The sequence below is a fragment of the Salvelinus namaycush genome, chromosome 34, assembly GCF_016432855.1.
Source record: "Salvelinus namaycush isolate Seneca chromosome 34, SaNama_1.0, whole genome shotgun sequence".
Classification (NCBI taxonomy): Eukaryota; Metazoa; Chordata; class Actinopteri; order Salmoniformes; family Salmonidae; genus Salvelinus; species Salvelinus namaycush.
Window position 1 is genome coordinate 29366640 of NC_052340.1, and position 21907 is coordinate 29388546.

General features: G+C 44.1%; 1 protein-coding gene across 2 annotated transcripts in view; it reads right to left on the bottom strand.

Annotated features, from left to right (window-relative positions):
- Window positions 1-1452: 1452 nt before the first annotated feature.
- The window catches only part of LOC120028567 (solute carrier family 12 member 9-like), a 54487-nt gene continuing 34032 nt past the window's right edge, over window positions 1453-21907 (bottom strand). For both annotated transcript variants that reach the window (XM_038973762.1, XM_038973761.1), the window contains 4 exons: window positions 16783-16975; window positions 12830-13004; window positions 3374-3520; window positions 1453-3236 (listed from right to left, as the gene is read on the bottom strand). In XM_038973762.1, the coding sequence (XP_038829690.1) occupies window positions 2293-3236; window positions 3374-3520; window positions 12830-13004; window positions 16783-16975 (1459 nt within the window). In that variant the 3' untranslated portion in view covers window positions 1453-2292. The remainder of the gene's footprint in view (window positions 3237-3373; window positions 3521-12829; window positions 13005-16782; window positions 16976-21907) is intronic.

Sequence of the window (21907 nt, forward strand, 5' to 3'; positions counted from 1 at the left end):
ACCTATAGCAACAATAATAACAATAAACTTAAATTCAATTCAGCCGCTTTATTTTAGGGGTTTAGTGAAGGCGTGTCATTTTTTACCCTTAGGACAAGGGAAGTACACATAATGTTAAGACTGCACAAGGGTTAAGTTAAAATGATTCAGACTGACACGTAGCATCAGCGACTGAGCAGTCAGTTGTATCAATGCATTGCATAAAATCAATCAACTCTTTATATCGATATCTATATTCTCAATTGCATAGCGTTCATAGACTCATATCTCCCTCACTAACTTTAAGCACCAGCTGTCAGAGCAGCTCACAGATCACTGCATCTGTACATAGCCCAGCTGTAAACAGCCCATCCAACTACCTCATCTCCATACTGTTATTTTTTCATTTTGCTCCTTTGCACAACAGTATTTCTACTTGCACATTCATCTTCTGCACATCTATCACTCCAGCGTTAAAATTTCTAAATTGTAATTATTTCGCCACTATGGCCTATTTATTGCATTACCTCCCTTATCTTACATCATTTGCACACACTCTACATAGACTTTTTTCCCCCATTGTGTTATTGACTGTATGTTTGTTTATTCCATGTGTAACTCTGTGTTTGTGTCACACTGCTTTGCTTTATATTGGCCAGGTGGCAGTTGTAAATGAGAACTTGTTCTCAACTAGCCTACCTGCTTAAATAAAGGTGAAATAAAATAAATAACAAATATTTCTATTATAAGCATTACTAATCAAGCACCACACAAACAGATATCAATGGAGCACACAGATCATCATATTACATTTATTATTAGAATATTACTTACGATTCTGTATTATTATCAGTGATGTAGTGGTAAAAAGGTTGGTAATGGTTAAACTTAAGAGCGAAAAGCACCGATAAACAAAAACATATTACATTTTTTTTTTTACACGTTGTTTGCGATTGTGAGGCCGGTTGGACGAACTGCCAAGTAATTTAAAACATTATGGTTTTAAAATGAACATTCATTTATCTGGCAGCAGCCCTAGTGGACTTTCCCGCAGTCAGCATGCCAATTGCACTCCCTGAAATCTTGAGACATCTGTGGCATTGTGTTGAGTGACAAAACTGCACATTTTAGAGGCCTTTTATTGTCCCCAGCACAAGGTGCACCTGTGTAATGATCATGCTGTTTAATCAACTTCTTGATATGCCACAGGTGTCAGGTGGATGTATTATCTAGGCAAAGGAGAAACGCTCACTAACAGGGACGTACATTTATTAAAAAAAAAAAAAAATTGTGCGAATGGAACATTTCTGGGATATTTTATTTCAGCTCGTGAAACCAACACTTTACATGTCGCATTTATATTTTTGTTTAGTATACTTAGACCTGAACATTGACACAATCAACATTTCAACTAGGTTTAGATAAATTGCTGGCACAATGACAGTGAAATTAAAAAAAGACAATACACAGAACTTATACAAAACAGCTTCTTTATTCAATTACAATACACACATTTTAAAATATGATTTGGATGGTGCTTTTAAAATGTGTCATTATTTCCTTAATTTAAAATAGTGTCGATGTACCGGTATGTGTTCACCCAAAAAGTCATTGAGCTGCGTAGGACCTGTCATATACCAGCATTCTTTGCATAGTTGTGTAGTGTCCAATAGAAGGGCTTCATGGAGATTAAATAGATCTATATAGAATAGATATCCTTTCAGTAAACATCCATGGGATTCCATGTAGACTAGAGTTGGACTAGAGTTGGTCCAGGAAACTACTGCTCCTAAAGCCTACATGGAGTGTGCAATGTATAGTCTTCTACACTCAGGCACACAAGAGCACTTTGGCATTCTAATCAGTTCAGTCAGTAATGCATAGTCATAACGATACAAAAGGGAAAAAAGATCAAGAGCACCCAAATACATTTCTTTAATGCTTTTTTGTTGTTTTATTAAACAGATCGATGGATTTTCATATTTGAACTGTAAACGTTTAAAGGTCACATGTTTCTTATCTTGTAGATAAACTCCAAAAGTGCTTTCAGAAAATCAAACATTTAGCTGAGCTCCAATGACTTGGCAGTGTCAGACTTCAGTCCCCTTGAAGGAGTAAAATCAATATATTATTTACTTTTTGGCCATTGCAACCCTTCCATATTCATAAGGAGGATGGGGCTGTATTTTAGTACAGCTTTGAGGAAGGTAAGTGGATCCTTGACCTTTGTCTAAGTACCACTTCTACCTGCAGCAATTTGGTAAGGGGATGTAATAAGGCTTTAATCAGAGGTTAGCTGGTGAAAGTTTAGGGTTAGAGGTCAGTGGTGAGGACAGGTGTAACCCCGTGTATGAGCAGGGTAGGACCCAGATCCTTGGTGAGCAAGTCCAGCTGGCGCAGGTAGGCCGTGTAGCGGCGCGTGTCAGCCGGGGGGCGGGGTAAATACAGGAAACGCACAGCCGGAGGGGGGCGGGCCTGCTCCAGGATCAACCTATTAACTGCCAACAGATACTCATCCGACAGCCTTGTGGCGTTGCTTGGGAAGCTATTCACATAGTCGTCGTCTCCTTCCTCCTCCTCAAACAACCCCTTGTTTCCCAGCCCCTCCTCCTCTCTCCGTGATTGGCGGGAGGGCCTCCGCTTGCCCGCCTCACCCTGCCTCTGCCAATGTAGCGCCACCTGCTGGTCCCAGGGCACCGTGTACACGTTGGCTTTGATCCTCAGCTCCTTTAGCAGCTGACCCAGCTTCCCTTCAGAGCCCCGCAGGCTCCGCCCTTCCTCCACACACAGAAAGAGGCGGAGTCTAGCATGGCGCCAGGCGCGGACCATGTTGAGGACGCAGGCGAGCTGGAGCAGGAAGAGGGAGCAGGTGTCTACGTAGCTGGAGCTGTCTGGTCTCAGCAGGTTGACGGGCCACACGTCCACGTACAGAGCACCCTTCCCTGGGGACGAGGAGATGGTCGAGGCCCGGTCGAACTGGTGGAAGTAGCGGGCTAGCGCTACATTCTTCATCATCTTCATGGCATCTGCGATCACCGCCACGTATTCTTGGGGTCCCATGACTTTTCCGTTTTCTCCGTTGCCCTCCTCCTTGCCATCAATGGACGCCCGCAGGGCAGGAAAGTGGTAGGGCGGGCGTTCGTCCTCGGGGTCCTGAGTGGGGACGGTGGCATCTGCGAGGTTGTGGTCAGTGAGTTTGTCTTTGGGGGTGCAGTCATCATAGAAACCCAGGACCAAGGTGTTGGGCCTCATCCCACCTAGAGAGACAAAGGGATGGAAAGAGGGAGATACGAGTCAATGGGTATGATAGTAAAAGAGGTGTTTGAGTGACAGTTGGGGCAGTTACAGGTAATAGAGAACATGGTATCAGAGAGTAGTGAATGGAATCACTGACCTAGGCCAGAGATGAAGAGTAGATGTTGGACTCCGTGCCGTACTGAGTCAGCCAAGGTGAGGTTGACAAATGCCTTGATGTTGAGGTGGTCCACCAGAGATAACCATGAGTCATAACGACACTGGAGAGGGTCAGACGGTAATGTGTCTGAGAGAGAAGGGGGGGAAAGAGAGCGAGAGAGAAACAAAACATCAATATCTATGCAAACATTTTGGCCAGGGGCCATTATCTGCCAAGTGCTCTTAGCGAATAAGAGATTAAGTTCTTTCTCTGTATAGTGACCTGATTTGGCAGTGTGCCACAGAAGAACATAAGCTCTAGACAGAAGAGACACACGAGAGAGCGAGAGAGAAGCACCACCCTCTTCAACATATATATCAACGAATTGGCGAGGGAACTAGAATAGTCTGCAGCACCTGGCCTCACCCTACTAGAATCTTAAGTCAAACGTCGACTATTTGCTGACGATCTGATGTTTCTGTCACCAACCAAGGAGGGCCTACAGCAGCACCTACAATCTTTTGCATAGATTTAGCCAGACACCGTTGCCCTAGAGCACACAAAAACTATACATACCTCAACCTAAACATCAGTGCCACAGGTAACTTCCACAAAGCTGTAAACGAGCTGAGAGACAAGGGCTTTCTATGCCCACAAAAGGAACATAAAATTTGACATACCAATTAGAATCTGCCCCAAAAAATACTTGACTCAGTTTACTTTATGGTTGTGAGGTCTGGGGTCCGCTCACCAACCAATTATTGGCAAAATGGGACAAACACCAAATTGAGACTCTGCATGCAGAATTCTGCAAAAATATCCTCCGTGTACAACGTAAAACACCAAATAATGCATGCAGAGCAGAATTAGGCAGAAACCCGCAAATGATCAAAATCCAGAAATGACACGTTAAATTCTACAACCACCTAAAAGGAAGCGATTCCCAAACCTTCCATAACAAAGCCATCACCTACAGAGAGATGAACCTGGAGAAGAGTCCCCGAAGCAAGCTGGTCCTGGGACTCTGTTCACAAACACAGACAGACCCCACAGAGCCCTAGGACAGCACAGCAGCACAATTAGACACAACCAAATCATGAGAAAACAAAAAGATAATTACTTGACACATTGGAAAGAATTAACAAAAAAACCAACAAACTAGAATGCTATTTGGCCCTAAACAGAGTACACAGTGGCAGAATACCTGCCTACTGTGACTGACCCAAACTTAAGGAATGCTTTGACTATGTACAGACTCAGTGAGCATAGCCTTGCTATTGAGAAAGGCCACACTAGGCAGACCTGGCTCTCAAGAGAAGACAGGCTATGTGCATGTGCACACTGCCCACAAAATGAGGTGGAAACTGAGCTGCACTTCCTAACCTCCTGCCAAATGTATGACCATATGAGAGACACATATTTCCCTCCGATTACAGAGATCCACAAAGAATTCAAAAACAAACCCAATTTTGATAAACTTCCATATCTACTGGGTGAAATACCATAGTGTGTCATCACAGCAGCAAGATGTGTGACCTGTGGCTACAAGAAAAGGGCAACTAGTGAAGAACAAACACCATTGTAAATACAACCCATATTTATTTTCCCTTTTGCACTTTTAACTATTTGCACATGGTTACAACACTATATAGACATGACATTTGAAATGTCTACTCTTTTGGAACTTTGTGAGTGTAATGTTTACTTTAAATTTTTATTGTTTATTTCACTTTTATTATCTACAGTTGAAGTTGGAAGTTTACGTACACTTAGGTTGGAGTCATTAAAACTCATTTTTCTAATTTCTTGTTAACAAACTATAGTTATGGCAAGTCGGTTAGGACATCTACTTGGTGCATGACAAACCATTTTTCCAACAATTATTTAGACAGATTATTTCACTTATAATTCACTGTATCACAATTCCAGTGGGTCAGAAGTTTACATTCAATACGTTGACTGTGCCTTTAAACAGCTTGGAAAATTCCAGAAAATGTCATGGCTTTAGAAGCTTCTGATTGACTCAAATTATGTCAATTAGCCAATTGGAGGTGTACCTGTGAATGTATTTCAAGGCCTACCTTCAAACTTAGTGCCTCTTTGCTTGACATCATGGGAAATTCAAAAGAAATCAGCCAAGACCTCAGAAAAAAAATTGTAGACCTCCACAAGTCGGGTTCATCCTTGGGAGCAATTTCCAAATGCCTGAAGGTACCACGTTCACCTGTACAAACAATAGTACGCAAGTATAAACACCATGGGACCATGCAGCCGTTATACCGCTCAGGAAGGAGACCCGTTCTGTCTCCTAGAGATGAACGTACTTTGGTGTGAAAAGGGAAAATCAATCCCAGAACAACAGCAAAGGACCTTGTGAAGATGCTGGAGGAAACAAGTACAAAAGTATCTATATCCACAGTAAAACAAGTCCTATATCGACATAACCTGAAAGGCCGCTCAGCAAGGAAGAAGCCACTGCTCCACAACCACCATTAAAAAGCCAGACTACGGTTTGCAACTGCACATGAGGACAAAGATCGAAATTTTTTGAGAAATGTCCTCTGGTCTGATGAAACAAAAATAGAACTGTTTGGCCATACTGACCATCGTTGTGTTTGGAGGAAAAAGGGGGAGGCTTGCAAGCCAAAGAACACCATCTCAACCGTGAAGCAAAGGGCTGGCAGCATCATGTTGTGGGGGTGCTTTGCTGCAGGAGGGACTGGTGCACTTCACAAAATATATGGCATCATGAGGGAGGAAAATTAGATGGCTATATTGAAGCAACATCTCAAGACATCAGTCAGGAAGTTAAAGCTTGGTCGCAAATGGGTCTTCCAAATGGACAATGACCCCAAGCATACTTCCAAAGTTGTGGCAAAATGGCTTAAGGACAACAAAGTCAAGGTATTGGAGTGGCCATCACAAAGCCCTGACCTCAATCCTATAGAAAATGTGTGGGCAAAACTGAAAAAGCGTGCGCGAGCAAGGAGGCCTACAAAGCTGACTCAGTTACACCAGCTCTGTCAGGAGGAATGGGCCAAAATTCACCCAACTTATTGTGGGAAGCTTATGGAAGGCTACCCAAAACATTTCACCCAAGTTAAAAGATTTAAAGGCAATGCTACCAAATACTAATTGAGTGTATGTAAACTTCTGACCCATTGGGAATGTGATGAAAGAAATAAAAGCTGGAAAGAAATAAAAAAATAAAATCACTCTACTATTATTGTGACATTTCACATTCTTAAAATAAAGTGGTGATCCTAACAGACCTAAGACAGGGAATGTTTACAAATCAAATCAAATTTTATTTGTCACATACACATGGTTAGCAGATGTTAATGTGAGTGTAGCGAAATGCTTGTGCTTCTAGTTCCGACAATGCAGTAATAACCAACAAGTAATCTAACCTAACAATTCCACAACTACTACCTTATACACACAAGTGTAAAGGGATAAAGAATATGTACATAAAGATATATGAATGAGTGATGGTACAGAACGGCATAGGCAAGATGCAGTAGATGGTATAGAGTACAGTATATACATATGAGATGAGTAATGTAGGGTATGTAAACATAAAGTGGCATAGTTTAAAGTGGCTAGTGATACATGTATTACATAAAGATGGCAAGATGCAGTAGATGATATAGAGTACAGTATATACACTGCTCAAAAAAATAAAGGGAACACTTAAACAACACAATGTAACTCCAAGTCAATCACACTTCTGTGAAATCAAACTGTCCACTTAGGAAGCAACACTGATTGACAATAAATTTCACATGCTGTTGTGCAAATGGAATAGACAAAAGGTGGAAATTATAGGCAATTAGCAAGACACCCCCAATAAAGGAATGGTTCTGCAGGTGGTGACCACAGACCACTTCTCATTTCCTATGCTTCCTGGCTGATGTTTTGGTCACTTTTGAATGCTGGCGGTGCTTTCACTCTAGTGGTAGCATGAGACGGAGTCTACAACCCACACAAGTGGCTCAGGTAGTGCAGTTCATCCAGGATGGCACATCAATGCGAGCTGTGGCAAAAAAGTTTGCTGTGTCTGTCAGCGTAGTGTCCAGAGCATGGAGGCGCTACCAGGAGACAGGCCAGTACATCAGGAGACGTGGAGGAGGCCGTAGGAGGGCAACAACCCAGCAGCAGGACCGCTACCTCCGCCTTTGTGCAAGGAGGTGCACTGCCAGAGCCCTGCAAAATGACCTCCAGCAGGCCACAAATGTGCATGTGTCTGCTCAAACGGTCAGAAACAGACTCCATGAGGGTGGTATGAGGGCCCGACGTCCACAGGTGGGGGTTGTGCTTACAGCCCAACACCATGCAGGACGTTTGGCATTTGCCAGAGAACACCAAGATTGGCAAATTCGCCACTGGCGCCCTGTGCTCTTCACAGATGAAAGCAGGTTTACACTGAGCACATGAGCACATGTGACAGAAGTGACAGAGTCTGGAGACGCCGTGGAGAACGTTCTGCTGCCTGCAATATCCTCCAGCATGACCGGTTTGGCGGTGGGTCAGTCATGGTGTGGGGTGGCATTTCTTTGTGGGGCCGCACAGCCCTCCATGTGCTCGCCAGAGGTAGCCTGACTGCCATTAGGTACCGAGATGAGATCCTCAGACCCCTTGTGAGACCATATGCTGACACATGCACATTTGTGTTCTGCTGGAGGTCATTTTGCAGGGCTCTGGCAGTGCACCTCCTTGCACAAAGGCGGAGGTAGCGGTCCTGCTGCTGGGTTATTGCCCTCCTACGGCCTCCTCCACGTCTCCTGATGTACTGGCCTGTCTCCTGGTAGCGCCTCCATGCTCTGGACACTACGCTGACAGACACAGCAAACCTTTTTGCCACAGCTCGCATTGATGTGCCATCCTGGATGAACTGCACTACCTGAGCCACTTGTGTGGGTTGTAGACTCCGTCTCATGCTACCACTAGAGTGAAAGCACCGCCAGCATTCAAAAGTGACCAAAACATCAGCCAGGAAGCATAGGAACTGAGAAGTGGCCTGTGGTCACCACCTGCAGAACCATTCCTTTATTGGGGGTGTCTTGCTAATTGCCTATAATTTCCACCTTTTGTCTATTCCATTTGCACAACAGCATGTGAAATTTATTGTCAATCAGTGTTGCTTCCTAAGTGGACAGTTTGATTTCACAGAAGTGTGATTGACTTGGAGTTACATTGTGTTGTTTAAGTGTTCCCTTTATTTTTTTGAGCAGTGTACATATACATATGAGATGAGTAATGTAGGGTATGTAAACATTATATTAAGTGGCATTGTTTAAAGTGGCTAGTGGTACATTTTTACATAATTTCCATCAATTCCCATTATTAAAGTGGCTGGAGTTGAGTCAGTATGTTGGCAGCGGCCGCTAAATGTTAGTGGTGGCTGTTTAACAGTCTGATGGCCTTGAGATAGAAGCTGTTTTTCAGTCTCTCGGTCCCTGCTTTGATGCACCTGTACTGACCTCGCCTTCTGGATGATAGCGGGGTGAACAGGCAGTGGCTTGGGTGGTTGTTGTCCTTGATGATCTTTATGGCCTTCCTGTGACATCGGGTGGTGTAGGTGTCCTGGAGGGCAGGTAGTTTGCCCCCGGTGATGCGTTGTGCAGACCTCACTACCCTCTGGAGAGCCTTACGGTTGTGGGCGGAGCAGTTGCCGTACCAGGCGGTGATACAGCCCGACAGGATGCTCTCGATTGTGCATCTGTAGAAGCTTGTGAGTGCTTTTGGTGACAAGCCGAATTTCTTCAGCCTCCTGAGGTTGAAGAGGCGCTGCTGCGCCTTCTTCACAACGCTGTCTGTGTGGGTGGACCAATTCAGTTTGTCCGTGATGTGTACACCGAGGAACTTAATACTTTCCACCTTCTCCACTACTGACCCGTCGATGTGGATAGGGGGGTGCTCCCTCTGCTGTTTCCTGAAGTCCACAATCATCTCCTTTGTTTTGTTGACGTTGAGTGTGAGGTTATTTTCCTGACACCACACTCCGAGGGCCCTCACCTCCTCCCTGTAGGCCGTCTCGTCGTTGTTGGTAATCAAGCCTACCACTGTAGTGTCGTCCGCAAACTTGATGATTGAGTTGGAGGCGTGCATGGCCACGCAGTCGTGGGTGAACAGGGAGTACAGGAGAGGGCTCAGAACGCACCCTTGTGGGGCCCCAGTGTTGAGGATCAGCGGGGTGGAGATGTTGTTACCTACCCTCACCACCTGGGGGGCGGCCCGTCAGGAAGTCCAGGACCCAGTTGCACAGGGCGGGGTCGAGACCCAGGGTCTCGAGCTTGATGACGAGTTTGGAGGGTACTATGGTGTTAAATGCTGAGCTGTAGTCGATGAACAGCATTCTCACATAGGTATTCCTCTTGTCCAGATGGGTTAGGGCAGTGTGCAGTGTGGTTGCGATTGCGTTGTCTGTGGACCTATTGGGTCGGTAAGCAAATTGGAGTGGGTCTAGGGTGTCCGGTAGGGTGGAGGTGATATGGTCCTTGACTAGTCTCTCAAAGCACTTCATGATGATGGAAGTGAGTGCTACGGGGCGGTAGTCGTTTAGCTCAGTTACCTTAGCTTTCTTGGGAACAGGAACAATGGTTGCCCTCTTGAAGCATGTAGGAACAGCAGACTGGGATAAGGATTGATTGAATATGTCCGTAAACACACCAGCCAGCTGGTCTGCGCATGCTCTGAGGACGCGGCTGGGAATGCCGTCTGGGCCTGCAGCCTTGCGAGGGTTAACACGTTTAAATGTTTTACTCACCTCGGCTGCAGTGAAGGAGAGCCCGCAGGTTTTGGTAGCGGGCCGTGTCAGTGGCACTGTATTGTCCTCAAAGCGAGCAAAAAAGTTATTAAGCCTGTCTGGGAGCAAGACATCCTGGTCCGCGACGGGGCTGGTTTTCTTTTTGTAATCCGTGATTGACTGTAGACCCTGCCACATACCTCGTGTCTGAGCTGTTGAATTGCGACTCTATTTTGTCTCTGTACTGGGACTTAGCTAGTTTGATTGCCTTGCGGAGAGAATAGTTACACTGTTTGTATTCGGTCATGTTTCCGGTCACCTTGCTCTGGTTGAAAGCAGTGGTTCGCGCTTTCAGTTTCACGCGAATGCTGCCATCAATCCACGGTTTCTGGTTTGGGAATGTTTTAATCATTGCTGTGGGTACGACATCGTCAATGCACTTTCTAATGAACTCGCTCACCGAATCAGCATATTCGTCAATGTTGTTGTTGGACGCAATGCGGAACATATTCCAATCCACGTGATCGAAGCAGTCTTGAAGCGTGGAATCAGATTGGTCGGACCAGCGTTGAACAGACCTGAGCGAGGGAGCTTGTTGTTTTAGTTTCTGTTTGTAGGCTGGAAGCAACAAAATGGAGTCGTGGTCAGCTTTTCCGAAAGGAGGGCGGGGGAGGGCCTTATATGCGTCGCGGAAATTAGTGTAACAATGATCCAAGGTTTTACCAGCCCTGGTAGCACAATCGATATGCTGATAGAATTTAGGGAGTTTTGTTTTCAGATTGGCCTTGTTAAAATCCCCAGCTACGACCACACACCCTCAGGGTGTGTGGTTTCCAGTTTACAAAGAGTCAGATAAAGTTCGTTCAGGGCCATCGTTGTGTCTGCTTGGGGGGGGATATATACGGCTGTGATTATAATTGAAGAGAATTCCCTTGGTAGATAATGCGGTCGACATTTGATTGTGAGGAGTTCTAGATCAGGTGAACAGAATGAGGATTAAATGTCAGGAATTATGAAAAACTGAGTTTAAATGTATTTGTCTAAGGTGTACGTAAACTTCCGACTTCAACTGTATTTCACTTGCTTTGGCAATGTTAACATATGTTTCCCATGCCAATAAAGCCCTTGAATTGAATTGAGAGACACAGATAGGCTGGGCTTGTCAATACTGGAGGAGCTCGGTCACCACTGAAAGCCTTGTCAAGATAAAAAAGTGACACTATACCATATAGCGCCACACACCTACACTACAGAGAACAGCCTGATCACATGACACCATATAGCGCCACACACCTACACTACAGAGAACAGCCTGATCACATGACACCATATAGCACCACACCTACACTACAGAGAACAGCCTGATCACATGACACCATATAGCACCACACACCTACACTACAGAGAATAGCCTGATCACATGACACCATATAGCACCACACACCTACACTACAGAGAACAGCCTGATCACAGGACACCATATAGCACCACACACCTACACTACAGAGAACAGCCTGATCACATGACACCATATAGCACCACACACCTACACTACAGAGAACAGCCTGATCACCAGATAACAGCCTGATCACAGGACACCATATAGCAGCACACACACACTAAGTAGCCAGTTTATTAGGTACACCCATCCAGTACCAAGTCTGACCCCGCCCCATCTATGCATCCATAACAGTCTGAATTATTGGGTGCATGGACACGTTGCTCAATTGGTATCAAGGGACCTGACCGAGGAACCTGACTGAGGGACATGACCTGTGCCAGGAAAACATTCCCCACACACCACCAGCCTGTACGGTTGACACCAGGCAGGATGGGGCCATGGACTCATGCGGCTTATGTCAAATCCTGACACTGCCATCAGCATGATACAACAGGAACTGGGATTCGTTGGACCAGGTAATGTTTTTCCACCCCTCAATTGTCCTGTGTTGGTGATGGCGTGCCCACTGGAGGCGCTCCTTCCACTTTTTAGCTGATAGGAGTGGAGCCCGGTGTGGTCGACTGCTGGAATAGCCCATCCGTGACAAGGACCGACGAGTTATGAATTCCGAGATACCGTTCAGCAGTGGTTCCCAAACTGTGCGGGCGTGACGGGTCGGTGCAGGATGTTCTCCAATGCTGGAAGGGGGTCCTGAATGAAAAAGTTTGGGAACCCCTGGAGCACACCACTGTTGTACTGCTCCGTATTTTCCCGTTTGTGGCCCGCCTGTTAGCTTGCACCATTCTTGCCATTCTCATCAAGTTTTCGCCCACAGGACTGCCGCCTGACTAGATGTTTTTGTTTGTTGCACCATTCTCGGTAAACCCTAGACACTGATGTGGGTGAAAAGCCCAGGAGGCCGGACGTTTCTGAGATACTGGAACAAGCGCCTGGCAGCGACTCACTGTCTGTAGGAGCGGACTATTTTCGTGAATGAGGTGGTGTACCTAATAAACGTCACGCTGGTCAGCAGCCTGGCTTACCACACATATAGCTTCAGTTACTGTACTAGCCAAGTCAGAGACATACTGCTTCAAACATTTGTTTGACATCAACTCAGTCGAACAATTCCCCTAGACATTCACCAAGAAGCCTGAACTGAAATGGATGAGTGGGAGGTATTCAGCCACTCTTGGGGAATAATGGAAGTGAAATGTGAAAGGCTTCTTTATTCTTGAAAAGCCAACATCTCCGTATGCCCTCTTACCCAGGTCTCCTAGCTGTACATGTCCCAAGACATAGAGACCACTCTTCTTGATGTCATTGATGAAGGTGATGAGACCTACACTGCTACGGGGGTTAGATACCATCAGCAACACCTGGGGTCTCCAGAACTTTACATGGTCCTTACGCACGTCCAACATCAACAGGTACTTACGCACCTGGAGGGAAGAAATAAAAGAGAAAGACCGAGAGAGAGAGAGAGACAGGTTACAATAGAGCTGTATACAGTATTCTCTATAGCAGTGGTTCCCAACCGTTTTTGGTTAAATGTACCACCAACTGAATTTTGCTGTGCCAAAGGGAGTACCCCTGAAGTACCCCCTTGTGTATTTTGGTCTCATGAGCATTCTCAATTACCCCATGGATAGGCCAAGTACCCCCAGCGGTACTAGTACCCATGGTTGGGAACCACTGCTCTATAATACACACACAATAGTTATCAGGACTGGATGACTGGAATGCTAAGTGGTAACAGACGTAGAATCTTAATTTGACCTATATTGTCACAGCAAAATACTTTTAGCCCGGTAGTTAGGCTATTAGCCGTAGGCTACATGAAAGGTGCAATACTGTTAAGATAACACATGGTTAGTGTGGGCTTTCAGTAAATTTATTTAAATCACAAAGCTCATCTGCATTTCCTTCGGTGCAGTAAAATTTCTCAGCAACAAAAGAGTGATCAAATGAAGATCCTACATGTGGACAGTAGAATGGTTACCAAGGCATGTTGCTACTACTGTAGCCTAGTGGCCAGATGATTTGGCAAACTCCCCAGTTGAACATGTATGGTATAACAATGAACATGTCATATATATTATGTATGGTACAACAACAAACCACAGAGGAGTTGGCTAAATCACAGATCTGGTTACTAGCGGCAACTAGAAACATGGTGTATATCGCTAAAGTTTGACACGGAATAAAACCATTCCTTTACTCTCCTCTGACACACACGTTCTTGTGCATCCCCCACACCAAGCTCCCTGTCTGCAGAGTGTGTGTCTGTGTGGTCTAGTCAGGATTCCGCCAATGCAGAAACAAATTGGATCCACAATCAGAATCCCATTAAGACATGAGACTGTAGCAGAGACTGCAGACTAGGGAGTGTGTAGGAGGGGTGTGTGTGGTGGTCATGAAGAGATAGTTGTCATTAAGGAAAGGGAGTACCGCCGACCTCCCGCCATATTCTCATTACATAAAATCACAGAGCTGTAATTATATCTACAGTACTAATGTTGAAACATTCCAAGTCTGGAATATAAACCTGCCTCTCCTATATTCATTCCTGTTACCTAGCCAACCATAGAGATAATTAGCAAATACTAGGTCCAAATGGCCACCAACCTACAGACATTCAAGATAATGGGTCTTAAAATCCTCTGAAAACATTGTTCCTTCCACCCTTCCTTGGAGTGATCACTGAAGGGGCATGGCTGGATATGTGAAAGATGTGTAATCGATTCTAGGTTTCATTAAGATCAGTGACTACTTTACGGGAGACAGGATACTAAGATAAGTATTTTAATAACTAAACACTATGATAAAAAGTACTGAAACCATGCTTATGACCAGACAACCTCATCTGAATAATTAGTGTGTGTGCATGTGCATGCGTGTGTGTATGCATGTTTATGTGAGTGTGTGCATGTTTGTGTTTACATACTGCTAATGATGAGAATGCTAAACACTCATAATAACACAATCATTATCATCATAATTATCATTATCAAAGTTTCTGCTAAACAGAGAGGTCCTGGAGTCAATGTGCTTCTGCCTCCTCCACTCATCTACCGCTCCATCGCTCCCTCACGCCATCTCTCCATCACCCTCTCTCCTGATCCATCTCGGTCTTCTGATCCATCACGCCTTTTCTCAATCACTCCTCTCCATTACCCTCTTCCATTGCATTTCCAACTTGTATTATTTTAGCAATCTATAAACTTCCTTTCTATCACTCCTTCAATAGTATCAGCTTGCATCTCCTTGGCTGGATCACATGAATCCCTTCTTCGTCTTTCCTCAATGTCACCCAGTTGGCACCGATACATAGAGCACTGCCGAAACATGCACCCTCGTAATCCCCAGACACACGCACACACACACGCTAGTTTAATCTAAGTGGGCCAGTCTCTCTGCGTTCCCCTCATTTCCCTCTCTCCCTGGGACGGGGGGATGGGGAGGAGAGGAGGAGAGAGGGAGCAGTGGAGGAGAAAGGCTCAATAAGTTAAGTGGCTGTAATAATGCTCCTGGAGCAGCCTAGCTTTTGACAGGCTCCTGGCACCTCACTGCCCTGGCAACTGTCCCCTTGGCAACGGTCCCTCCTGGCAACACTACCCTCCTCCTTGAAAATATGGTGTGCAGAGCAAAAGGCTTGTAAAATAGAGGACAAATACAAACACTTCTGGATAAGAGGCTTGGGCGGTATACCGTATATACACACACCTTATACCAGGGTATTTTGAAATAGCCACGGGATGGTTTTTCAATACCGTCAAAACAATTTCTTTGAAGTTTTTCAATACATTTTTATATTTGTAGCTACTTAAGTAAATACCTGCTGTCAACTTGTGCAATACATTAGGAGATAAAGCAAATTGCGTTCTTAATTTCACCTGGCACATTATTTTACATTATGAAGCTTACCATAGTTGAGCCACTTGTTTGTAAATAACAACGAGAGAAAGCGGGAGCAGGTGACTGAGGTGAGTACAGCTGTGTATGGACAGGGGTTGCATTTTATATTGAAAGTCATGACAACAGAAGAGCAACGCTATTTGGCTGGCAGTCACACAAGGAGCTTACAATGAAAAAGCAAGGTATTTTTTGCTAAAATTATGCATGGCCATCAGATTTCTAATGTTTATCATAGAAAGAATGTGGCTAGCTGCATTTCCTATGTTTTAAAGTTAATCTAGCATTTTACTGGAGAAAAGTAGGCTGGGTTACACTGAGAAAAGTACCAGAGAAAAGTAGCTCCACATCAGTCAGAGCGCTGTCTGCTGATAGAACGCCTGTTCGTGAATTCTCATTCGAGTGGAGAAGTGCAACTGAAGCACAGAATTAGTCTGATGCCGAGCAGAAATTACAACAAGAAGCATTTTAGATTTGCGTTTACAAAACGCAGCCAAAATACACTATTTCTTATGCATTATATATTGTTTCCCTGTGTGAACGAATTCTGCATTAATGCGACCCTTAAGTTTAATTTGCTAGACATCTAAGTAAGTGGCTGAATTAATAAGGTGACAGGGCATCATATTGTGTTAGCTTTCTGCCATGTTTGAGAAGTCAAAGCCCTTTGGATGAGTTCTGTACAACTGCCACTGTTATCTTGATTTTCTGGTGTTTTTTTCCCTTCTCTGTTCTCAGCCCGTCTGCTCCTCCCCCTCGTGTCAGAGCAGAGCAAGCAGGCCCGTTGCCCTAGCGAATCCAGACTCCACACATGTACGGATGCTGCACTAGCGACAGTACTGTTGTTGTTCCTTCAGACAAGCATGCATAACAAATGGGTTCAATTGCACAACGTTGCTCATTCACATTCGCTCGTAAATGTCCAAACTCACCAAAAAAGACATTCAGTAACTCCTACCTATATATATATGTTTAACTTTATGAGCTAGATTGCTTGTCTTTGCGAGTCATTTATTTTCGTTTGTGCTCGTTAACATACAGTACTTAGCTAGCAGCCTCCATGGAAATTCACTATTAATTGTGCAGATTTTGTTAGCATTCTGGTAATAGACGCCCAATGGGCTTTTATGCTGTTTTGTGTACTAAACCGGTAAAACCCGAGATGAGAAATACAGTATAACGATATGAAAATCTGGACACCGCTCAACCCTACTGGATGACATCATAATGTTCTGCAGACTGATGTAGCTGAGGAAGTGAATGTGGCACAGAAGTGTGTGTGTGTGTACACACTGTACTGTGTACCTGGTGGAAGATGAGAGCCTGGCTGATATAGCCCCAGCTGCTGGTAGGGCTGAGGTAGTGGATGAGCAGCAGTAGTAGCAGCATGAAGGCGATGGAGGCTGAGGCGTAGATAGAGTTGATCAGGAACATCATAACAGCACAGCCCACGATGCCCAGCACACAGGTGTGCCACGTGAAGTAACGGAAGGTGGGCCTGGAGGGAGAGGGGAGAGGGTTTACACACACACACACACACACACGTAAATGCATTTGCTTTTAGAGATGCAAATTATCTTAATTTCTCTCTCGCTTTCCCACTCTCTCTCGCTCACGTGAGCATTCTAAGTGAATGTAAAGCTCTATCTAAGCATGATAAACAACTGGAGGTGAGTCAGTATATAGAAAGTGATGGGGTTATTTATCTGCTGTGTTTTTGTGAGCAGTCTTAATGACTACACACAAACTGTACACCTTTTCTATAGATGCAGTTAGTGTCCATGCACGTGTGTTATTGTGTGCGAGTTTGAGCGAGAGTAAATTAGTGTGTGTTAGTTAATGTGTGAGTGAGACAATTGAGACATGGATTGTGTGTGTGTGCCATTCAGAGGGTGAATGGGCAAGACAAAATATTTAAGCGCCTTTGAACGGGGTATGGCAGTAGGTGCCAGGCGGACCAGTTTGAGTGTGTCAAGAACAGCAACGCTGCTGGGTTTCACGCAACAGTTTTCTGTTTGTATCAAGAACGGTCCACCAACCAAGGGACATCCAGCCACCAACCAAGGGACATCCAGCCACCAACTTGACAACTTTGGGAAACATTGGAGTCAACATGGGCCAGCATCCCTGTGGAAAGCTTTCGACAGTAAAGTCCATGTCCCAATGAATTGAGGCTGTTCTGAGGGTAAAATGGGGTGCAACTCAATGTTTTATGCATCTACTGCTGTACATATTCTTAGTTTAGCATGTGTAAATTCCCCCGGTGTACATAAAATCAGCAAAAAAATAAACGTCCTCTCACTGTCAACTGCGTTTATTTCAGCAAACTTAACATGTGTAAATATTTCTATGAACATAACAAGATTCAACAACTGAGACAAACTGAACAAGTTCCACAGACATGTGACTAACAGAAATGGAATAATGTGTCCCTGAACAAAAGGGGGTCAAAATCAAAAGTCAGTCAGTATCTGGTGTGGCCACCAGCTGCATTAAGTACTGCAGTGCCTCTCCTCCTCATGGACTGCACCAGATTTGCTAGTTCTTGCTGTGAGATGTTACCCCACTCTTCCACCAAGGCACCTGCAAGTTCCCGGACATTTCTGGGGGGGAATGGCCTTAGCCCTCACCCTCCGATCCAACAGTTCCCAGACGTGCTCAATGGGATTGAGATCCGGGCTCTTCACTGGCCATGGCAGAACACTGATATTCCTGTCGTTCAGGAAATCACGCACAGAAGGAGCAGTATGGCTGGTGGCATCGTCATGCTGGAGGATCATGTCTGGATGAGCCTGCAGGAAGGGTACCACAAGAGGGAGGAGGATGTCTTCCTTGTAACACACAGTGTTGAGATTGCCTGCAATGACAACAAGCTCAGTCCGATGACGCTGTGACACACCGCATGATGGACCCTCCACCTCCAAATTGCTGTCTTAGACATCTCACAGTACTGACATTGCAATTTATTGCCCTGGCAACATATGCAGTCCTCATGCCTCCTTGCAGCATGCCTAAGGCACATTCACGCAGATGAGCAGGGACCCTGACCATCTTTCTTTTGGTGTTTTTCCAGAGTCAGTAGAAAGGCCTCTTTAGTGTCCTAAGTTTTCATAACTGTGACCTTAATTGCCTACTGTCTGTAAGCCGTTAGTGTCTTATAGACCGTTCCACAGGTGCATGTTCATTAATTGTTTATGGTTCATTTAACTAGCATGCGAAACAGTGTTTAAACCCTTTACAATGAAGATCTGTGAAGTTATTTGGATTTTTACGAATTATCTTTGAAAGACAGGGTCCTGAAAAAGGGACGTTTCTTTTTTTGCTGAGTTTATGTATGGATAGCATTTTGATACTGCTATTTGGGTTGTTAATTGGATTCGTCCGCCATTCTTGATTTATTTTATTACATTCTAGCTGTTTGACATTTGACTGCATTGTTAGGAGCTTGTAACATAAGCATTTCGCTGCATCGCTACAACACCTGCTGAACTGTGTACACGACCAATAAACTTAGATTTGACTCGATAAAGGTCAGCCATTTTGGTCAGGGAGTTGGTCAACCATGGTGTGATAAGATAGTGGAAAATAATGAATTGAAGAATTGATCTGCACTTTGTGTTTGTTAGCTAGCTAGCCAGCCAGTTTTAGAGGACTGCCAATATTATGCCAACATTCCATTCAAACAATGCAGTCAATCCACAGCCATACACCGGCTGAAATCAGCTAATGATAGGATTTAGACAAGTTGTAAATGCAACAAGTACTGTTCATGTATCATATAATAGCACTCACAGCTTTCCAAGAAAACAAACATTGAGGGCTCTATTTCAACAAATCTATCGCAATGGTAAATCTAAGCGCAGGAAACAGCGTTATAATTTCAGGGGTGTCAGAAATATTTTTGCCATTTTCACCATCACAAATATCAGCGCACTTGCTGGCGTTGGAGCGAAAGGGTTGGGTTTTGATGAATAAACAAGTTGTGGGTGTGTCGAGGCTTGCCCTCTCACAGGCCAATCAGAACGTGCTCCATGGCGAAATGTGTGGTTGCTTCAAATTGTGTACTTACGGTCTTTATGTATTGCCTTGGAATCTTCTCCAATTCCGACATTTTTTATTTAACCTTTATTTAACTAGGCAAGTCAGTTAAGAACACATTCTTATTTACAATGGACGGCCTAGGAACAGTGGGTTAACTGCCTTGTTCAGTGGCAGAACGACTAACTTTAGCGTTAGTTTGTTAAATGGCTTACAGAAATTAAATAAAATGTAGACCTATTTTGCTAAATACGTTAATTTCAACCCATTTGCAGTCCACATTGTTCTAAGTAATTGCATGCCTTCAATAGCATTCACACTGATAGAGGCCTACTGTAAATTGCATTATGTCTGAGTATGGACATGCCAAACATTGTCAATAAGCAAGATTAAATTCATTATTGATAAGGCCTAAAAAGACAACATATAAAACAAATTTTAAACAAAACAACTTGTTTTAAATTGGCGATGTCAGACTTACAGGCACCACAATTGCTCCCCGCTGGCATAGAATGTTAAAACAACGCAGACTATGGAGGGTTCTCACAGTAGCTGGACAAAGATCCAATATAGAGAAAGAGAGAATGTCCACTCACTTTTTAGTGCTCTCAAATAGGTCTATGTTTTATGAACATAATCTGGACCATTTTACAATCAGATCGCATTCAAACATCTCTAGAAGTTGCATTGCATGCGCACCACAAATGTTGTAACCGTAAAACCAGAAAGGTGAATCATTCTAATAAGATTGGTTGGAATAAAGAAAAACAAGCACTTTTTTATAAACAATAAATGTAATGAGATCATAAAAATGGCCAGCATAAAAAAATACATTGCTGTTGAACCAGCCGTTGTTATAGTAGGCCTAAGGGAGGGCTTGGGTTGTGAACATATGAAATGGAAAACAAGGATGGGCATGGACACGTAATCTATATCATGGATGGGGTTTTACGTATGTCCAATATCTGACCTGAATGGCCAGAATAATGTGGGCCTGCCAACAACGCATAGATAAGGGAATGTCTGCACACTGTTGAACTCCTCTCAAATGTTAGATTCTAATAAAGGGTCGGTGATTAAGATTTATTTCCAAGCGATCTCAGGAACCAAACCCTTTATCGACAGTCTTGACTACTTGGCAGGACAAAAAAAAGTATGTATTGAGAGGGGATGCTATGCCAAAAAAAACTAAATAAGAAAAACTAAATGTTTTTTATGTTTCTAAATACAAACTATGCAGACACCAAAAGCACATTAGGCTACTCTTGTTCCATATGTGCATATGGGCAGTGTGCGTCACGGCTGGATAGGCTGAGTTTCTGCTGTCAAAATTCATGATATAACCAACTGAGCTCCCGCTAAAACCAGGTTTTGGTTGGTCTTAAAAATCCATATCAGCACTGCCTGAAATTAGCACTTTGGATCATGTTTTTAAGGACACAAACATTTCCACCCCGCCCAAGCGAGCTGAGCGCAACCGAGCTGATATAAGAACCTGCTGTTAGGGCTGGAGAATGCCAGTGCGCCAGTTTTTACATGACGAAATTGCAAACTAACCTGCATGACAACCAGCGCCACCTTAACGCCAGCCAGAAATAGAGCCCCGAGACATTTACGGTCCGTTTACATACATTTTAAGAGGCTATTTATACAGAACATGTGTATAAAACCCGTATAAATAATTATATGACAATATTTTAGGTTGACAATTGTATTACATAATTTGTGCATTCGGAAAGTATTCAGACCCCTTGACTTTTTCCCTCACCATTCTACACACAGTACCCCATAATAACAAAGCAAAAAGAAGTTTACAAATGTTTGAAAATTAAAAAACAATAAAAATACCTTATTTACATAAGTATTCAGACCCTTTGCTATGAGACTTGAAATTGAACTCAGGTGCATCTTCTTTCCACTGATCATCCTTGAGATGTTTCTACAACTTGGAGTCCACCTGTGGTAAATTCAATTGATTGGGTATGATTTGGAAAGGCACACACACTGTCTATATAAAATGTCCCACAGTTGACAGTACATGTCAGAGCAAAAACCAAGCCATGAGGTCAAAGGAATTGTCCATAGAGCTCCAAGACAGAATTATGTCTAGGCACAGATCTGGGGAAGGGTACATTTCTGCAGCATTAAAGGTCCACAAGAACACAGTGGCCTCTATCATTCTTAAATGGAAGAAGTTTGGAACCACCAAGATCTGTCCGCCTGTCCAAACTGAGAAATCGGGGGAGAAGAGCCTTGGTCAAGGAAGTGACCAAGAACCCAATGGTCGCTCTGAAAGAGGTCCTGAGTTCCTCTGTGGAGATGGGAGAACCTTCCAGAAGGACAACCATCTCTGCAGCACTCCACCAATCAGGCCTTTTTGGTAGAGTGGCCA